Source organism: Pseudoliparis swirei, chromosome 8, assembly GCF_029220125.1.
Source record: "Pseudoliparis swirei isolate HS2019 ecotype Mariana Trench chromosome 8, NWPU_hadal_v1, whole genome shotgun sequence".
Taxonomy (NCBI): domain Eukaryota; kingdom Metazoa; phylum Chordata; class Actinopteri; order Perciformes; family Liparidae; genus Pseudoliparis; species Pseudoliparis swirei.
Genome location: NC_079395.1, coordinates 4,727,354 through 4,745,509, shown reverse-complemented (window position 1 = coordinate 4,745,509; position 18,156 = coordinate 4,727,354). Strand labels below are relative to the sequence as shown.

Below are 18,156 nucleotides of genomic sequence, written 5' to 3'. Positions count from 1 at the left end.
CATTGTGTGTATTTTCTTTTCTTTTCCTGTGCTGTTTGTTATTGTTTTATGTTTGTTATGGTCTGTCAAGGGACTACAGATGCAAATTAGCTGTATAGCTACAGTCTGGTACAATGCGTCAAATGGGGACATTTATGTTTTAACTGTACATGATCCCTTTTAAATAAAGATAATAATAATAATAATATCGTAAAGGTATTTGTCAGTCTTATCATCAAATTCAATCAATATTTGTAAACTGTCTTAATGTACCTCTGAAATCCAGAGATCTTGCAAATGGTCCCATCATTACATGATTACATATCATTTAGCTGACGCTTTTATCCAAAGAGACTTACAATAGTGCATTCTACCATGCACACAAACTCTCCACAACAAGAATGAAGAAAGTAACTTTTCTTCAAGAAAGCCAAACTACAAAAATGCCTTAAGAAAATACCAATTAATTGCCACTGAAGTGCGCATCATTCATAAAGCCCAATTAAGTTGCACATGTATTTAAGGATTAATGAGTATAATATATCATGTAGTTCATCCTGCCTAAAAACCTGGACACGTAGAAACATTTCATTTTTCGTATTTTGAGCCCTGTGCAAGAATAAAACATGTTTCGTCAAATAATCTTAGGATTTGGTGGATCCAAGCTTTCAATTTGTGTACCGCTTTGTAATTATTGGGATGTCTCAATATGCACAACTATACAGTGTAACGTCCAGCTGTTATTGGAGTTCTGTGTTGCTACTGCAGGTTCAGCCACCTGTAGATTGAGATTAAAACTCCCAGGTTGAGTCTGCTGCCCATAAATAGCTCCGCATGATGAAAACAGTTAGTTATATGAACAGAACGATGGAAGTGGCACTGGTCCTCCTGGTGGCAGTTGCAGCTGGTGAGTTCACACTCAGCACATTCATGTAAAGTTATGAATAAATGCATGGTGTGTGAATGTATCGCATATCTGACTGTGTGTGTCCCATGCGCTGCAGCATCTGGGTGTGGTGCGCCCAGCTACCAGCCCAACACCGGCCGCGTGGTGAATGGGGAAGAGGCCCGTCCCCACAGCTGGCCATGGCAGGTTTCTCTGGAGTCGTTCTTCCCCACCTGTGGAGGGACGCTTATTGCTCCTAACTGGGTCCTGACTGCTGCTCACTGCATCACGTGAGGGAGATTTGCATCTCTGATAAACTTAGTTCTAAACTTATAAAGACTCAATAACTCAAGAACTGACCAAGCATGGAAAAGTCTGATGGCTTTTATTACAAATTAGAGGAGGGGTCAAATACTCAGGGGTAAGATTTGGGTTTTGAGGGGATTGCAAATACAGATGCAGGGTGGTGTATACACACTTACAAGTAAAAGATAATTAAGGGGGTGCCGGGGTTGTTTTTTGTTGTTCTTGTTGTCTTTTTGTTGTTATTTATTGTTGTTGTTTTGTTGTTGTTTTTGGAGGGGGGGCCGGGGTATGTGTGTGTGTGTGTATGGGTGTAGGGGTATGTATATGTGTGTATATATATGTTTATGTCTGACATTTTTGTACATGTTTTATGTTTATATCACGAAACAAATAAAAAAAATTAAGTGACAAAAAAAAGACTCAAGAACTTAACTTTTTTCTTCTTCTTCCTTTCCAGATTCCACACGTACAGGGTTGTTCTTGCTGAGCACAACATGAACAAGGAGGAGGGACCTGAACAGTTCATCATGGTGGGAAAGATGTTCATCCATCCCAAATGGAACGACAACTGTGTGTCTTGTGGGTAAGTCGTCTTCACCGCCCAACGTTAAAACTCCAGCGTTGTTCTGAGGAAACACCATGAGAGTGTCTGGTGAACAGCAGCTGAGCCAATAAGGTCCCAGTGATAAGCCTTAGTCAATAGGTAACCCTTATAATAAAGACGCTTTTTAACATTATTATGTTATAAGACTATATAAGTAGCAACATGAAGACATTTATAAGTACTCAGACTTAAGACTGTAAAAAAAAGCCTTTTAAATTCCTTGATTGTTTAGAATAACGTCAAAAACACATTTGACTGTGATATTTAAACTTTACTCAGCTTTTTGTTGTTTTATTAAGCTTGATAATTACTTAATTTTACCTTTCATAACTGTCAACTATATGCTTTTTGCAGCTACCAGATCTAAAGAAAGAACAAGGCCTTGTTAGGGTTAATAAATCCTTTATTATGCACTTATAACCAACTTATAACCAGCTTGTTGCTTATAAATCTTACCTAACATACATGTTTATTATTAATGCTATAATATCATCAATCATGCTGTTATTAATCTAGTTGTTTTAACACATTGTGTTAATAAGCATCGTATGAGAACTCCTGGGTCTTATTACCTGCGTATTACAAGGAGCTTGATATGAATGTTTTCTTAATTAATTCACCTTCACTTTTTGATAAAACTAAAATAAAAGTTCAAATAGACTGAGCAATGAACCGGTGCTGACATGTTCATAATGACGTGTGCAGGAATGACATTGCTTTGCTCAAACTGGAGAAGAACGCCGTCCTCAATGACAAAGTCCAGCCGGCTTGCCTGCCTCCGCCCGGCGCCGCCCTCGCCCACAACCAGCCCTGCTACGTCACCGGCTGGGGTCGTGGTGACAGTGGACCTGTGTTTCACTAGACCTGAAAGACATCACACTGTATTCATTCAGTGTCATACCAAAAAAAAGTGTTGGGCAAACCCAGCCAAGAAGCGGTGTCAACGTGGGCCTAGCCAAGTCTCTTAAGTGCAAGTCTGAAGTCTGCATCTGCAGTGTGACTACTGACTACTACCTAACTACTACCTACCACCTCTTTTATCTTCTTATATCTTTAAGTTTATGTATCTGTTGTTGATTAATTTGTAGTGATTAGCTGCTTGTTGAGTTGTTTGTCTGTTTAAGTAGAGAGTTTGTTTATCCTGTGTGTGACTGTGTTCCTTCACTGATTGGGTCACGATAATTGAGATCATCACCTCCTGTCCATTATCTTCACTGATGTCCATAAGGCCAGTCACGGTCTTTAAAAAGATCTGGGCAAAGTCTACAAAAAAAAAATCTGCAGCCTGTGAGGCTAGTGTGCATTTTTCGGATCCTGTGGGACTACTACCTAAACTAGTTTTATCTACTTCTTTTTGATCACTGAAAGTATCTTACTAAGTCTACTTTTATTACTTGATGCTGGCTTGTTTGTTTGTAGTGTGTTAGTTTTTGTTAGTGTGTTTTGTGTGTTCTGTCTGGATTGACCCGACCTGAATCTTCACTGATTGACTGACAGTGTGACCTATTGGACGATCACAGTGTCTCTGGAGACAGACTCGGAGGACGAAGACGACCATCTGGAGGACAAAGACTCAGAGGGAGAGAACAGAAGGGTCTTCCGTCGAGGTCTGAGTCTGAGTGCTGATCTTGTACTTTTTTTGAGCCACTATTTGATCTTTTTTGATTCCTCGCTTCTCCTACTCACGATTACTATCTCCCTCGCTCATTCATGTGCGGACCCTCCCTCTCACCCAGCACCTGTTCTCTTCTCCACCCTTCACCTGTCACACAGAGGCCTCTGGAACAGGGCCTCTGCCAACACTCAGCTTGACTTCATCTCTGGCTTCATCTCTGGAGGCCCTGATCACAGCAGACAACACGCCCTGACCCTCAGTGAGACCTGGATCACAGTCCTTTAACCTTTATCCCGCCCTCTCCTCCCTCTGTACACCCACTCACAACTCTGCTCATCTCACTGGACTTTTTAGGTTTACCCACTTCCCCCTTCCCCCACTGACTTTATCTTTGACTTCACATTACTCCGGTCACGGCCAACTCACATTGTTTTTCCTTCTTACGCCTCCTCCCCTGGTTCTTTGGGAGTTTGACGGATGCCCCGTTGGGCCTCTCGAATCTCCTCTATCGCCCCCCGAACCCTTCTGCTCATTCTTCTGGTGACCTTAAAGTCACAGATCTCTTATGTCCTCTCTTCTTCTCTCTACCTCTCACCTCCTCCCTCCTCCTCTCCCTCTACTCTACGGCTACCTTGACAACTACATTTTAAGAAAAACTGCTCACCTCTCCTCTCACTGCTCTAACCTCCCTCTCTCTCCCTCCTCTACATTCTTCTTACTCTCTCTCCTCTCTCTCTGACAAACCATATATATCTATCAGACTCTGCACCGCTCACCCTCTCACCCTGTCTCCCTCCTCTCTCCTCTCCTCTCTCCTCTCTCCCTCCCTCAACTCTCTTCTCACTCTTGCATCTCCACACATGCTCTCCCACTCTCCTCTCTTCCTCTCTCTCATCTCCTTTGATTCTTTTTGTCCTTTAAGACACCTCCGGTCACAAATCCTCCTCCTCTCGGTGGCTCCGTGGTCTGCCGGACGCTGCGAGAGATTGACCATGGCGCGGCGGAAAAAAAAAACAAATCGCATCATCAAAATCTCTTCGCTTTTCTCTCCTCCTTCTCTTCTCTCCCTCTTCTTCCTCTATCTCTGCAGCCAAAATTCCACCTCTATCAGTCCAAAATTCTTCTTCCCCCAAAAACTCTTCTCTATCTTTTCTTCCCCCCTCCCCCCCCCCCTCCCTCCTCCTCCTCTTTCCACCCTTTTTACCCTCCACTTTGTTTTACAAAACAACATAGACGACACTTATCGCTCCCTCCTTTACCATCATCTATCATCCACTCAACAACTTCTTTCATCCCCCCTCTCCTCTTTCACCCCTTGTCTCTAATCAAGTTCTTAGCTTGCCTCTCTAGGCCTTCCTCCCTTCTCCTCTCCCCTTCCTCACTCATCTCCTTGACCCTTTCCTCACTGCTCTTCTTAAGGCTCCTCCTCAAAGGGCTGTTTCCTACTCTCTGAAGGAGGCCTGAAGTAACTCTCCTGAAGTCAAACCCACAGACCTCTCTTCTCTGTCTTTCTCTCTCTAACTCAAACTCTTTCTTCTTCCAAAAACTCAAGTGTCCTCCTATATCACACCAGTGTCTTCTTCCTTTTCTGGAAACAACCTTCCGCCAGGCTTCAGACGGCAGGTCCTGGCCCTCTCTGACTGCAGCCACACTGCCTCCTCAGCCTCTCTCCTCTGTCCTTATCTCTCTCTCTCTCTCTCTCTCCTCCCTCTGAGCCACCGACAGACAGCACCGTGAACCACCAGATCCTCATCTCTTCTCTCTCTCTTCTGGACCTCTCCTGGCCTACCCTCAGCTTCCTTTCTTCCTTCTCTAAAGACCGCACTTGGGACGTAAGGATCTGTGTCTTGTCCTCTTCCTCTCCTCCTCTCAAGGGGTTCCTTCCTCCCCTCCCCCCTCCTCTCTCCTCTCTTCTCTCTGCCTCTAAATTCTCTCGGCTCGCTCACTCCTACCTATATGGCTTCTCCTACTGCCAACTGACTTCTCGCTTCACACCGTCTCGTCTTTTCCACGCCACCGTCTGGTGGCAATCTCTGATCTCTCTCTCTGGTGGTCATCTCAGTCTCAGTCTGCTCACCCTCCTGAAGACAACAAGACAACCCTACCTCCCCTATTCCTTCCAGGACCACCCCCCACCCAGCCCCCTTCAACAGCTCCTCAACACCTGTGTTACCCCGGACGTGTTCCCACGGAACCGACTCACTGACGGCCAAACCTCTCCACGGTCAACTCCGCGACAACATCGCTGGCTGGTACATGCTGCACAACATCACACAGAGAAGAACATCTCAGAATCTTCCTCTTCTTACTCAGAAGGCGGCAGCGGTTCTGATCCAGGCTCTGTCTGGTCATTTCCCTACTGCCTGGCCCTCCTGCCTGGTCTACCTGCCTGACCCCATCCGACATCCAGAGCTTCAGCCTCCCAGCAGCAGCTCGACCCCCACCACACCCACCTTCACCCACCCCACCACTCCCTCACTGTGGCTCCTGCTGGCGCGCCAAAACACTGGTCCTGGCGTACTGTGCTCTAGGCGGACGTGGCCCCTCCCTGGCGGATACCACACCCGGGCCCCGCACACACCCGCCCCGCCCGCCCGCCGCCGCGCTCAGCGCCCTGCCTTGCGTGCCTCCTGCACCACCATAATCATCACCGAAACTCGGCTGCTGGTGTGTGGTAACGAGCCCCCACTGACATCAGGACAGCAGAAAGTCCTACATCTCAGCAGAATCTTAAAAACACACCTTTTTTCACACCTTTTACGGATTAATCTGGATTGGATTAACTGGCACTTAGCATTAGCAGATAGCATTACTTATGGTACTTTTGTTTTTCGACTATGTTTGAGGAAATGTTGTTTCTTCTTTCTTTCTGTTTGTCTTTGTTTGTTTGGTTGGTTGACTTGTTGTATTAAGTCCGGATAAAAGCGTCTGCTAAATGACATGTAATGTAATGTAATGTCTCTACCGTAAGACCCCCCCCCCCAAGGTCACGTGGGGTTAAAGTTCGCTCCAGTGTAAATCAAAGTCATTCGGAGAGCGTGCTCGGCCGTTGACTCGTCGTGTCCTCCGTGTAGCCGGTGGCCCTCAGGCGACCGCGCTGCAGCAGGCCCTCCTTCCGGCGGTGGATCACGCCACCTGCAGTCGAAGCGACTGGTGGGGCAGCTCGGCGAAGACCACCATGGTCTGCGCAGGAGGGGCGAGCAAGTCGGCGTGCCACGTGAGCAACAACAACAACAACGCACGCTTAAGTCTGAAACACTGATAATCTTCCCCTGACCCTCGCAGGGCGACTCCGGAGGCCCTCTGAACTGCGAGGGCGGCGACGGAAAGTGGTACGTGGAAGGCGTGACTAGCTTCGTGGACGGGCGGGCCTGCAACACCACCCTGAAGCCCACGGTCTTCACCCGGGTGGCCTCGTTCGTCCCCTGGATCAGAGAGGTGAGGGACGGACACGCGGAATAAAAATGGCCTTTTGTAGAAATTTTGAAACATATTTTTTAATTTTTTAATCCCGTTCCATTTCTCTTTCAGACCATGGCCTGGAACTGAAGACGGGACAATAAGCTGAATGACCTCATTTTAATATTATATTTGTCTTGTATTTACAGGTTATTCAAATAAATATAGCATTCATTAATCATTAGATTACAAATATTATTTTTTTATCAGTGTTTGACAACATTGCAAAGTAAACCAACATATACGTAGTTAACATCGTAAATATTTGATTATGATGGAAATACAAAGAAATTACAAAATATTTTGAGCATTTTAATTTATTGAACAGATTATGGTATTTATTATAAACACATTTAGAAGTAAATGTTAACTATATCCTTTAATAATGTATTACAAAAAAAAAAAGTCCAATTTAAGTATAACATTTTACCTTTAATGAACCATTAAAGAAAAAAAACCTCAAAAAACAAACACATTTGAATTTTGATAAAAAATAAAGTGTGTCTTCACGTCGGCGTCCAGGTGAAGAAGTCGGTTCCCTGCAGCTCCTCAGGTAAGTACTGCTGCTCCACGCGGCCGCTGAAGGACGGGTTGTACTTGTAGCCTTTGGCGTAGCCCAGCTGCTTCATCAGCCCGGTGGAGGCGTTGCGAAGGTGCAGGGGGACGGGGGGCAGCGGGCCCCTGTGGCTCCTCAGACAGGCCTTCACGTTGCCGTAGGCCTTGTAGATGTCCACGGACTTCGGCGCCCGCGCCAGGTAGACGACACACTGGGCCAGGATCACCTGTGTGATGTGAGCGGAGGTGAAGAACGACCCGCGGGAAACGACCGCCACGAGTCACACTCGCACGCGGAGAAACGCTCGCTGGTCGCTCGGGCAACGCCTACCTCGCACTCGGGCATCCCGATGAAGTGGCAGGCTTGGAAGGCCGACACAGCCTGAGGGAGAGCGGCGGGGTCCGCCATTCCTGAGAGAGAAAGAGATACAGAGACACAGAGAGAGAGAGAGAGAGAGGGTAAAAGAGACGGAGGACGTTCGGTCAGACTTCTTTAGAAGATTCATTTTCACTCACTCTTATTCTCTCACTCACTCTCATTACTCACTCTCTCTCTATCATTACTCACTCTCTCTATCATCACTCACTCTCTCTATCATCACTCACTCTCTCTATCATCACTCACTCTCTCTATCATCACTCACTCTCTCTCTCTCATTACTCACTCTCTATCATCACTCACTCACTCTATCATTACTCACTCTCTCTATCATTACTCACTCTCTATCATCACTCACTCTCTCATTACTCACTCTCTATCATCACTCACTCTCTATCATTACTCACTCTCTATCATCACTCACTATCATCACTCACTCACTCTCTCTATCATCACTCACTCTCTCATTACTCACTCTCTCACTCTCATTACTCACTCTCTCTATCATCACTCACTCAATCTCTCATTACTCACTCACACATTCTCTCTCTCTCACTCTTTCGCATCACTCACTCTATCATCACTCACTCACTCTCTCATTCACTCACTCATCTCTCATCACTCACTCTCTCTCTCATTACTCACTCTCTCTATCATCACTCACTCTCTCACTCACTCTCTCACTCTCATTACTCACTCTCTCTATCATCACTCACTCAATCTCTCATTACTCACTCACACATTCTCTCTCTCTCACTCTTTCACATCACTCACTCACTCTCACTCACACTCTCTATCATCACTCACTCACTCTCTCTCTCTCATTACTCACTCACTCTCACATCACTCACTCTCTCTCTCTCATCACTCACTCTCTCTCTCTGTCATCACTCACTCACTCTCTCTATCATCACTCACTCTCTCTCTCTATCATCACTCACTCAATCACTCACACGCTCACACACTCACTCACGCCAGATGACCAGTACAGTATAATCTAGAGTTCTGGGACTTTAGCGTCGGGCTAGCAGCTGCCTGTTGCTCACAGAGCGGCGTTGCGTACCCACGTCCTCGCTGGCGAAGCGGACCAGCCTGCGCGCCACGTAGAGCGGTTCCTCGCCGCCCTCCAGCATGCGGCCCAGCCAGTAGAGGGACGCGTTCTCATCGGAGCCCCTCATGGACTTGTGCAGCGCCGAGATGCAGTTGTAATGCTCTTCACCTGTGAGCGAGGACGGGTACATCGTCAGGACAGGTGAGGCCACGGCGCCCTGCAGGTGGAATTTTATTAACCGCTTTGCAAACCGCAATTACATTTCTTAACGATAAAATAATACTAAACTAAAGTACATCTGGGCTTACCAGCTTTATCATATAGGATATGGGCCCTCTGAAGACCTTCCTTCACGTGCTCCTCCTTCACCAGTATTTCCTGAGAACCGGCGCGTCCTGATTGGCCGAGCCGGGCCGTGTTCATCTGAGCCTGAACCGCCAGCTGCAGACTGTTGAGTCCCGCTCGCGCGTCGCCGTCACAGAAGTAAGCGATAGTGTCCAGAGCCTTTTGTTCTATTAACATCTTTGGCCTAGGAAAACAATAATATATATAATATATTCATACATACATATATATATATATCTATCTGTAATGTAACAGTATATCAGATCAACTATGGTGCCAGTTTGTTAGGTACACCTCCAATTACAAAGAGATTTATTTTGTACCCTAATTTATATCAATAAGGTGGCCAAAATACTAGAAACATCTATCGGGTTAATGCAAAACAATTAAACAGCAGCACAAACTACATCATAAAGTTGAGTCACCAACCCTAAAAACATTATAACCGTCATGAATTTATGATTCATTGCAGGAATGTTGCATTAACATCAGTTTTAACCAGGTGCACCATCAACTAGGTTACTATGGTGATATATCCCCAATAAAAGTCAGCCAGTTTCACAAATGTTTTAAATCCTAGACTGCATACGAGAAGTGGACAAAGTCATCTTGACGTCACTCTTTGGTTTGCAGACTTCGAAGCCTCGAGTTAAGCAAGGTGGTCGTCGCCATCTTGGTTTTTTTGCAACCAGTGAACTGAAGTGACCGTATATGGACTGCGGAGAAGTGGCGGCGTGGTAAAGACTCTGTATACGGCTCTGTCAATCACGAGGTAGCCCCGCCCTAAAGCATACCCAGCTCGATGGTCCAAGACTTCGCCCCCTGATGGCCATTAGAGAGAATGCAGGTTTAAACCTCAATTTAGGGAACCTCATGATCTTGTAACACAGCACGTATTTCGGTACTTTTAAACTATTATAAACTATTTGATTATATCTCTGGAGTTCATCAGAATGAGATAATTCTCTTCTGGCAACATACGATACCAGACCAGAGTTGAAAGGATTTTGAGTTATCTGGCGACTTACTCATGTCCATCCGATGGGTCTTGCTGATCAGGATTAGCCGGATCTTGTTCCAGGACTCCGATCCCCAGTTTGGCCACGGCCCGGTTCAGGATCGAGCCCATCGCCTCCACGGAGAGCTTCTCCAGAACCAGCACCCTGCACCTGCTCAGCAGGGCAGCGTTCACCTGGAAGGATGGATTTTCTGTGGTTGCCCCGATCAGAGTCACCGTCCCGCATTCCACGTGAGGAAGAAAGGTGTCCTACGGATCCAGGTATTTATTTAGAGAGGGAGGAGGAGACCAACACAAGCGTGTGGGGGGGGGGGGGGGAGAATAAATGACCATCTCTTAAATTACAAGATAACCAGAGAGTTTGTTATACGATCGACTGAGCCTCTTTACTACCTGACAAGGATTTACTGTCTACAGTCTAAAGAGTGTTTGGTTATAATGTTACAACTGAAATATGTGAAGCTCATGATTCACGTCCTAAAATGTATTAAAAACAATGAATTATCTCAACACACACATTCAGTTTTAGAAGCAAAACGGAATCTTGTACTTCTTAATTTGCAATATATTTTCGACTTATGCCTGTCTTTTCTTTATTTGTATTTTTAATATTTTTTTACATTATTATTATCTATTTATTTAAGTTTTTTACTATGTTTTGTCTCCTTCTTTTTTGTTCAGTGAAACTGAAAAAAAAAAAAAAAAAAGGAATAATACAAAATAAAGAAATATGTGATACTCATGATTCACGTTCTAAAAATGATTAAAAACAATTAATTATCTCCACACACATACATTCAGTTTTAGAAGCAAAACAGAATATTTTACTTTTACTGACTCACGAATAATAATATATACATTTCCCAAGAATCAAACACATTTTTTGTATTGCTAGCAGATTCCCCTTGCTTCCAGTCTTTATGCTAAGCTAAGCTAACCATCTCCTGGATGTAGTTTCATATTTGACTGACATGACAGTATCAATGTTCTGGATGTGGCTGGATTTTGAAGTTGCATCTTTCCAACATGAACACAGATCAGAGCAAATCCTTCTGGCTCAATACGCCACCTGTTGGGATTTGTTGAAGCGGTGAATTTCATCGATGAACATGATGGTCTTCCTCTTGCACAGCCGCAGCTCGTTCTGCGCCTGCTTGATCACCTCTCGGACGTCGTTGGTGGACGCGCTGGTGGCCGACAGAGAGACGAACCGGGCCGTCCCTTTCTTTTTACTGGTGCTGGCGATGATGTGAGCCAGAGTGGTCTGAAAGACGACAAAAACGCAAGAAAATGGATTAACACACGAGCAAAAATGTATTAAAGCCTTTCATTAACGTGTTGCATTTTGGTGTGACAAACAGTTGAAAGCACCAAGCTGGAAAACAGAGGAATAACTGCCTCGTTCAGCAGGCTGTGAACATCTAACCTGAGTTATACTGCTTAAAGGAGCTGTTTGATATTACTACAAAGTGATTAGTGTATTTATTGATTGCAAGTAAATCGACAGTAAATATAATCTTTTACCATTAGACTCTCATCTCAACTTTTTTCAATTTCATAGAAGTGTAAATTAAATATATTTAGATTTTGGATTTAGGAATTAGCACCCAGTGGTTGATGGACACTTTTACACATTTTATAAATTAAATAATCTAGTAATAATAATTAAATAAATTGATGATATGATAATCTACCTTGCAAGTAATTGACTACTTTCAGCATTTGTTATTCATCAATAAATCAGCAGATTAACCGATGATGACATTTTTGTAGTGGTTCCAGTCCTAAAATTTAGTAGAGGGATGACGTCATCGCCCCACCTTTCCGCACCCCGGGGGTCCCCAGAGGATCAGAGACGGTATTTCTTGAGAGTCCAGTAGCGACCGGAGGATTGTTTGCTGACCCACAACTTAATTTTGACCAAAGTATTCCTCCAGCGTGGAGGGTCTCAGCATCTGCGCCAGAGGTTTGCTTGACGTCATCAGCATCCGCGGCGATAAATCACGTGATGCCTTCAAGGTCTCCCCGTTAGATCCGGAGGCTTGGTACTTGAGCTCCTCCGTGCCTTCCGTGCCTTCCGGTCCTGGGTCCGGTTCTGGTTCTGCCTCGTCCGACAAATTACGTTTAACTCCCTTGTTGACAGCAGTGGCAGCTGGTTGCCTACTCGAAAATAAACCGTTCCGTTCACCTGGACCTGAAACTTTACTTTTGTTGGTCTGAAACAAGGAAAACATCGAAGATGACGGCGCACCAGCTGCAGAGGAGGAGGAGGAGGAGGAAGAGTCGGCGGTTGGTGGTTCAACTTCCGCGCTAATGCGAGATTTCTTCAGAGGAGGTTCGCTTTCCTCGGTCGTCGACAGGCACGCGTCGAGGTGTCCGTTAATTGTGGCGGGCGTGAAGTCTTTTAAACACACGGGACATTGCACCGCGTCCGGCGCGGAGGCCATCTCATTCGCCATGTTGAGACCCGCGAAACATTTGCCCCCATACATCACGTGACCAAAACACCGGTTTAAAAAAACCAACTAAATATAGATTTGGTTTTGGCTAAAAGTTATACCCATATATGACTTTTACACTTTCCACAAGCTGAATATGAATTTTATTCGGAGAATTAAATTAATAATCGACTTCCTCTCATTTTTGTCGCTTCCTGTGTGCATTCACGTTCTCAAAAGACGGTCCGAAATCAGAGCATTTCGTTCCCAGCTTATGTTTTTGAGACAAATGTTGAACTGATCGTTTGTTTTTGTTTCACCATTTTAAGATAGTAAATATATCTTGCATTGCAAATTACACGTGAGTTTAATAGATATTGTCATCGGGGTCAAGAGAAACAACGTTTTTTTTACAACAGGTTGAAGTACTTGAACGCAGCAGGTCTCCTGCTACTTTGGTTAAAGAGCATGGGAGTATGTTAGATACTTTATTCATCCCTAGGGGGACATTAGTTCAGTTAAGTATACACAAATGCACAATATGTACAATACAAACAAAATGTGAAGGATATACAGTGTATATAAAAGTGTATAAAGTATATCAAGTAAAAGCTGTGTTAGGGTTATTGATGTGATGGATTATACATCAAGTATTAAAACTGAAAGCACTGAATCATCACTTCAATTAAACATGACATTAAGACCAATTGTGTATTTTTTTCACTAATGAATTTAATTGTGACAAATTTAAAAAATCTCACAAAAAAAGAATATTATTGGTTCAAAAACACAGTTTGTTCAAGTATCACACTAAGTTGTACTAGTTGTGTTGCACCGCAACTTTGATCCATGCATGTTCTTGTTCTTCGTGGTCGATGTGGTCGATGGTGTCGATGGCGCCCTTGGGTGAAGCGTCGGCGCCCTCCTCACGTGGGTGTGATGACGCGTCCACCAGAGAAGGGAGGCTCCCTCCTCGCAGGATCCCTCTGCCCCTCTGCAGAAGACCGTCGAGCTCTTCGCCCAGAGAGCCCTTCAGAGGTAAATAACGTTTCTTTCCAGAAGAAGCGTCCTCAGGCTGGTGAATCTCGAGATCCTCGGCACTCATCCTGCAAATATCACAGACGTTTTGGTGTCAATTTGACTGGAAGCAACAAATAGCACTGAGACCTAAAACAAAATAACGAAACTAAATTGACCTCATGTCAAAGGCGGAGCCTTTGAAGACCGGGTTGAGAGTCTCTGCTGCTGTCGACAGAGTGTACGGGATGGAGAAGTGTCTCTGCGCCCAGTGCTTGTCCTTCTCGATGGGAGCCAGGTTCTGGTACATATCATCCACAGCCAGCATTGACACCTACAAGAGAGAGAGAGAGCAGGCGGTGCTCATTTAAGGAGTTTAGACTTAGTTGTATTGGTAGAGAATCCTCGAGGGGGAACAACCTGAAAGTTTCTGTCGATCAGCTGGTTGGTTTCAAAGTCGTCGTCGTCCTCGCCGAACGGATTGATGATGAGCTCCCCCACCTGCAGAGCGGAGACGTTGCGTCACGACGTCACGCTCGCTCTCCCACGACATAAGCAAAACAAGCGATGCAATGTCTCACTTTGAGCCAGCCGGCGTAGAAGAAGAACTGCAGCAGGGTGAAGACGGGGACGTACATGTCCAGCTTGTGATCCTTGTATCCTTTCTCGGGGTTCAGGAATTGTCGGCCGACCACACAGAAGGCAAAAAACGAGTAAACCGCTAAAGTAACGACCTGAAAAGATGGAGAAAAACACACAAGGCAGTAATCAAGTGGGAGACGTACTGATGTAGAAATAGCAGGACTAGTATTGGGTGAAAATATAGTTAAAGTAAAAACACTCAGTCACAATGGACCATTTCAGAATAATTTATATTCTATTAAGTTGATATCGTGAATTATATTGTTTAATTTGATTGAGCTAATGCTGCGGATCAATACAGATATATTTCAACCAAAAACATACACATCATAATTAATGGGTTGATGTATTTTCTATTATTAATCTCCACGTAAGTAAAAAAATTAAGCAGTGGAGTAAAAATCATCTAAAATATAGTGGAGTAGTATAAAGTAGCAGAAAAGGTAAATACTCAAGTAAAGTACCTTAAACCAGGACTAACATACTTAAGTACATTATTTACATTCCACTGCTGGTGATCAAGTTAGTTTTTTGGTAATATCTTTAGTATAAAATAGGAAGAACAAGAAGATAAATAAAGTAATATAGTTGTGTCTCTACCTGCGTGTAGACCAGCGGGATGCTAATCCAGTCGTAGTGGAACAGGAGGCTGCATTTGCCTCTGTACTTATTCAACTCCTGTAGTTATACATACATATTATACATTTTTATATTGTTAGTTATAAATCTAGTTATTTATAAAAAAATTGTAGACGTACTGGGGGCTTTAAACGACATGTTTATATCCCCTATTCCTGCATTGTGCATATAAAAAGTGTAAAACAACAACAACAACGACTCGCATCCATCAGCAGCCTCAGAGCGATGTCGTTCTTCACTCGACCCTCCTCCCTCGCTCGGGACGCCAGGTTGGAGAACCAAGTCAGAGGCATCCAGTACTTGTTGAAATCAGAGTGCAGCGACTCAAAGTTCTGCAGCTCGTGCGTGGTCATGAATCCTGAAAAGAGACCGGGGGGCTCGGTTCAACGATGTTTGTGATTTAGATGTGAAAAAAGTGTTTAAAGTCCACAAACAATCAAAAATATACATCTGAAACAACAACATCACGAAAGGTTCTCCTGAGAAATATTTCGATATTTTATTTGTATATATTATCTTAATGACGTAATAAATAATCTTTATTTGAACCTTTAATTATTCCAATTTAATTTGATCAAGCAGTGAAATTGGTGAGAAATATTTCTATATTTTATTCGTATATTATCCAAATGAAGTAATACATACTCTTTATTTAATCCTCTAACTAGCTAATTTAATTTGATTAAACACATGTAGATCAATCAGTTGTGAGGAAGGGCATCCTTTTTTAAATTGTCTCTGAATTATATTTTAAAATCAGCTGCTTCATCTTTTCTTTCTTTTTTATGTCAAGTTAAATTGGTGAAAAATATTTCTATTTCTTATTCGTATTTTATCCAAATTAAGTAATAAATAATCTTTATTTAATCCTCTAACGAGCCAATTTAATTTAATTAAACACATGCCAGTCAATCAGTTGTGAGGAAGGACATCATTTTTTAATTAGTCTCTGAATTATATTTTAAAATCAGCTGCTACCTCTTGTATTGACAACAAAACCTAAAAGAACACCTGAAATATGTAATGCCGTGTCAGTATATCAATTTATAAAACTACTCCGCAGCTGATTGTTCGGCACATTTTCTTCTGAGATTTCTCTTGTTTATCTGTCTTGAACATTTGAATTGAGTTGTTTTAAGCACATTTCAGTCATTTCCCGTAGTATGTTTATTTATTATCATCGTTGTACTTTAATATGCTTCATCTTTTTTTTTGCCGGGTAACAATGACAGCTTTAATGCCTCATAATTTACTTAAAATATCAAGTGAAATTACTGGTATAAAGTACCTCAGAGAACTTAAGCTCAGTAAATATGAACATGAGAGTAAAGTGATGGTAATATTCTACTTAAATACTTCATCCCTCTCTTACCCGCCTCCACGATGTGCTCCAGGGTGGGGAAACGCTTGTGAACCCTGGTGCTGATGGAGCGGAGGATCAGGACTGAAGACAAGTTGGCGTATCTCATGAGTGTCCGCCGCAGCAGGCGTCCCCTCTCGTCCGCCCCGTGGACGTTCCCGGACACCACCATCATCAGGTTGTCGGGCAGAGGGAAGCTGGTGTACTGACCCCACCAGCGGTTGAAGGCCAAGGTCACGTAGAACCCTAGGGATGGAGACCACGTTCATTTTTTATTAGAGTCAGAGTTCGGCCTCCGGGAGACGGGAAAAAAAACAACAATCGGACTCACCCAGTACGAACAGAACCGGGATGAAGCTGGTGTTGGTGTAGTGGTCGCAGTACAGGGCGACGCGCTCGAACAGATCCTGCTGCCTCGGCGTGAGGAGGAACCTGGGAGGAAGAAAAATACGAACTTTATTTTTTTAATCCACTCAAATTGGAGCAACTGGAATTTAAAAAAAAGTTGGAAGTGGGAGAATCTACCTGTAGAACAAACTGAAGAACAGGTACACTCCACAGAAGAGCAGGAAGTCTTTGTAGAGCAGCTTGTAGATGCTTCCCTTCCACCGGAACAGGAGCTTGTAGAAGCCACAGAACCGGGCGTCGGCCACTTCAAGGGTGTAAGAAACCGTCATGTCCCGGTTTGTTCTGCCCGGCAACGGATGAAAGTTCCCTGTAAAATATCAATGAGATCCACGAAGCACGATGTTTTTATATTCCAAGCATCTCCTCGTACAGAGGTGCGTCCTACCTGTGAAGGCAGGTATGTCACCTGGTCCTGCCGTCCTGGGAAGAAAGTCTCCTCCGGGTCTCCATTTAAACCTCTCGTTGGTGTTGTCATAAATGAACCTTTCAGATTTATCACCTGGGAACCTAAAGCCGGAGACACACACACACACACACACACACACACACACACACACACAAGTATACTGAGTATGAGTGGTTCCTCCTCTCGTGGTAATGTCAGGGACTTCTTTTAGGTGATCGGCTGTCATTGTATCGACAAATCTTTGCTATATATATATATCACAGCAAATCCCCCCCCCCAGTTCAAAATGATTGATTGTGGTTCAGTCCACTTGTCGTTGATCACAGGTGATCAGCCTGTGTGTGTGTTCTCACAGAGCTGTTGGGGCCTGTAAATGTCCAAAGTGATTCATTTTTCTTATTAATGATTAATCTGCAGATTATTTCTCATAAATTAATCCATAAATAGTTTTGTATACAAAATGTCAGAAAGAAATGCTCGGGATTAGAAGTGTTGTTTGGTATTTTTTGCAGATTTAAACAGTGAATCGATAGAATAACACAAATAACAAAAATTACAATAGAAATAATAACAACGGTGTTTTGTTTTACAGTACTCGCCAAAACTAAATACGACAAAACTATAAGAACAGAAGAAAAAACACACCTAAATACACACATAAATAAACATCTACCCAAATTTAATGAGGAATATGAAGTCTGTTTAGAGGTAATGTAAAGGATGAATATAAAATAGATTATCAAGATAGTTTTTTATTCATTTTCTGTCAATTTACTTGATTGTTATTATTTCTGACAGTGGATGTTATGTTCTCACGGACTGAAACAGGAGTTTAGAGGTCCGTATAAAACTATTACAGCTGGTTTGACAGGACTTCATCAAATGAGTCATCCATTTAATGTATTCATATTTTTTGCTGTCATTTCACCATTTTGAGCATATGTGTTTTGTGAGTTTTGGTTATTCTCTTTAGGAATTATCTAATTAATTGTTACTCTGTTGTGTTGATATGTTTTCTGTGCTGCTGTATTGGAGAACACAATACTTTC

At 43.5% G+C, this 18,156-nt stretch overlaps 3 protein-coding genes across 3 annotated transcripts; 1 reads left to right on the top strand and 2 right to left on the bottom strand.

Annotated features, from left to right (window-relative positions):
• Positions 1-846: 846 nt before the first annotated feature.
• On the top strand, positions 847-7,047 carry LOC130197750 (chymotrypsin-like elastase family member 3B). The gene is made up of 7 exons (XM_056420620.1): positions 847-886; positions 984-1,155; positions 1,629-1,754; positions 2,481-2,617; positions 6,465-6,607; positions 6,676-6,828; positions 6,922-7,047. The coding sequence occupies exons 1-7, from the start codon at positions 847-849 to the stop codon at positions 6,937-6,939; spliced, it is 789 nt and encodes a 262-aa protein (XP_056276595.1). The 3' UTR covers positions 6,940-7,047.
• A 109-nt stretch (positions 7,048-7,156) lies between these two features.
• Positions 7,157-13,207, bottom strand: wrnip1 (WRN helicase interacting protein 1). Its single transcript, XM_056420608.1, is given in 7 exon segments — positions 7,157-7,631; positions 7,736-7,815; positions 8,847-9,002; positions 9,143-9,363; positions 10,208-10,446; positions 11,267-11,461; positions 12,018-13,207. Coding segments are annotated over 7 exon segments (1,839 nt in total). The 5' UTR covers positions 12,690-13,207; the 3' UTR covers positions 7,157-7,355.
• Positions 13,110-18,130, bottom strand: LOC130197753 (bestrophin-4-like). The gene is made up of 9 exons (XM_056420623.1): positions 16,819-18,130; positions 16,625-16,725; positions 16,306-16,539; positions 15,137-15,291; positions 14,895-14,972; positions 14,234-14,386; positions 14,073-14,153; positions 13,832-13,986; positions 13,110-13,741 (listed from the first exon to the last, which is right to left on the bottom strand). The coding sequence occupies exons 1-9, from the start codon at positions 16,968-16,970 to the stop codon at positions 13,456-13,458; spliced, it is 1,395 nt and encodes a 464-aa protein (XP_056276598.1). The 5' UTR covers positions 16,971-18,130; the 3' UTR covers positions 13,110-13,455.
• Positions 18,131-18,156: the final 26 nt, after the last annotated feature.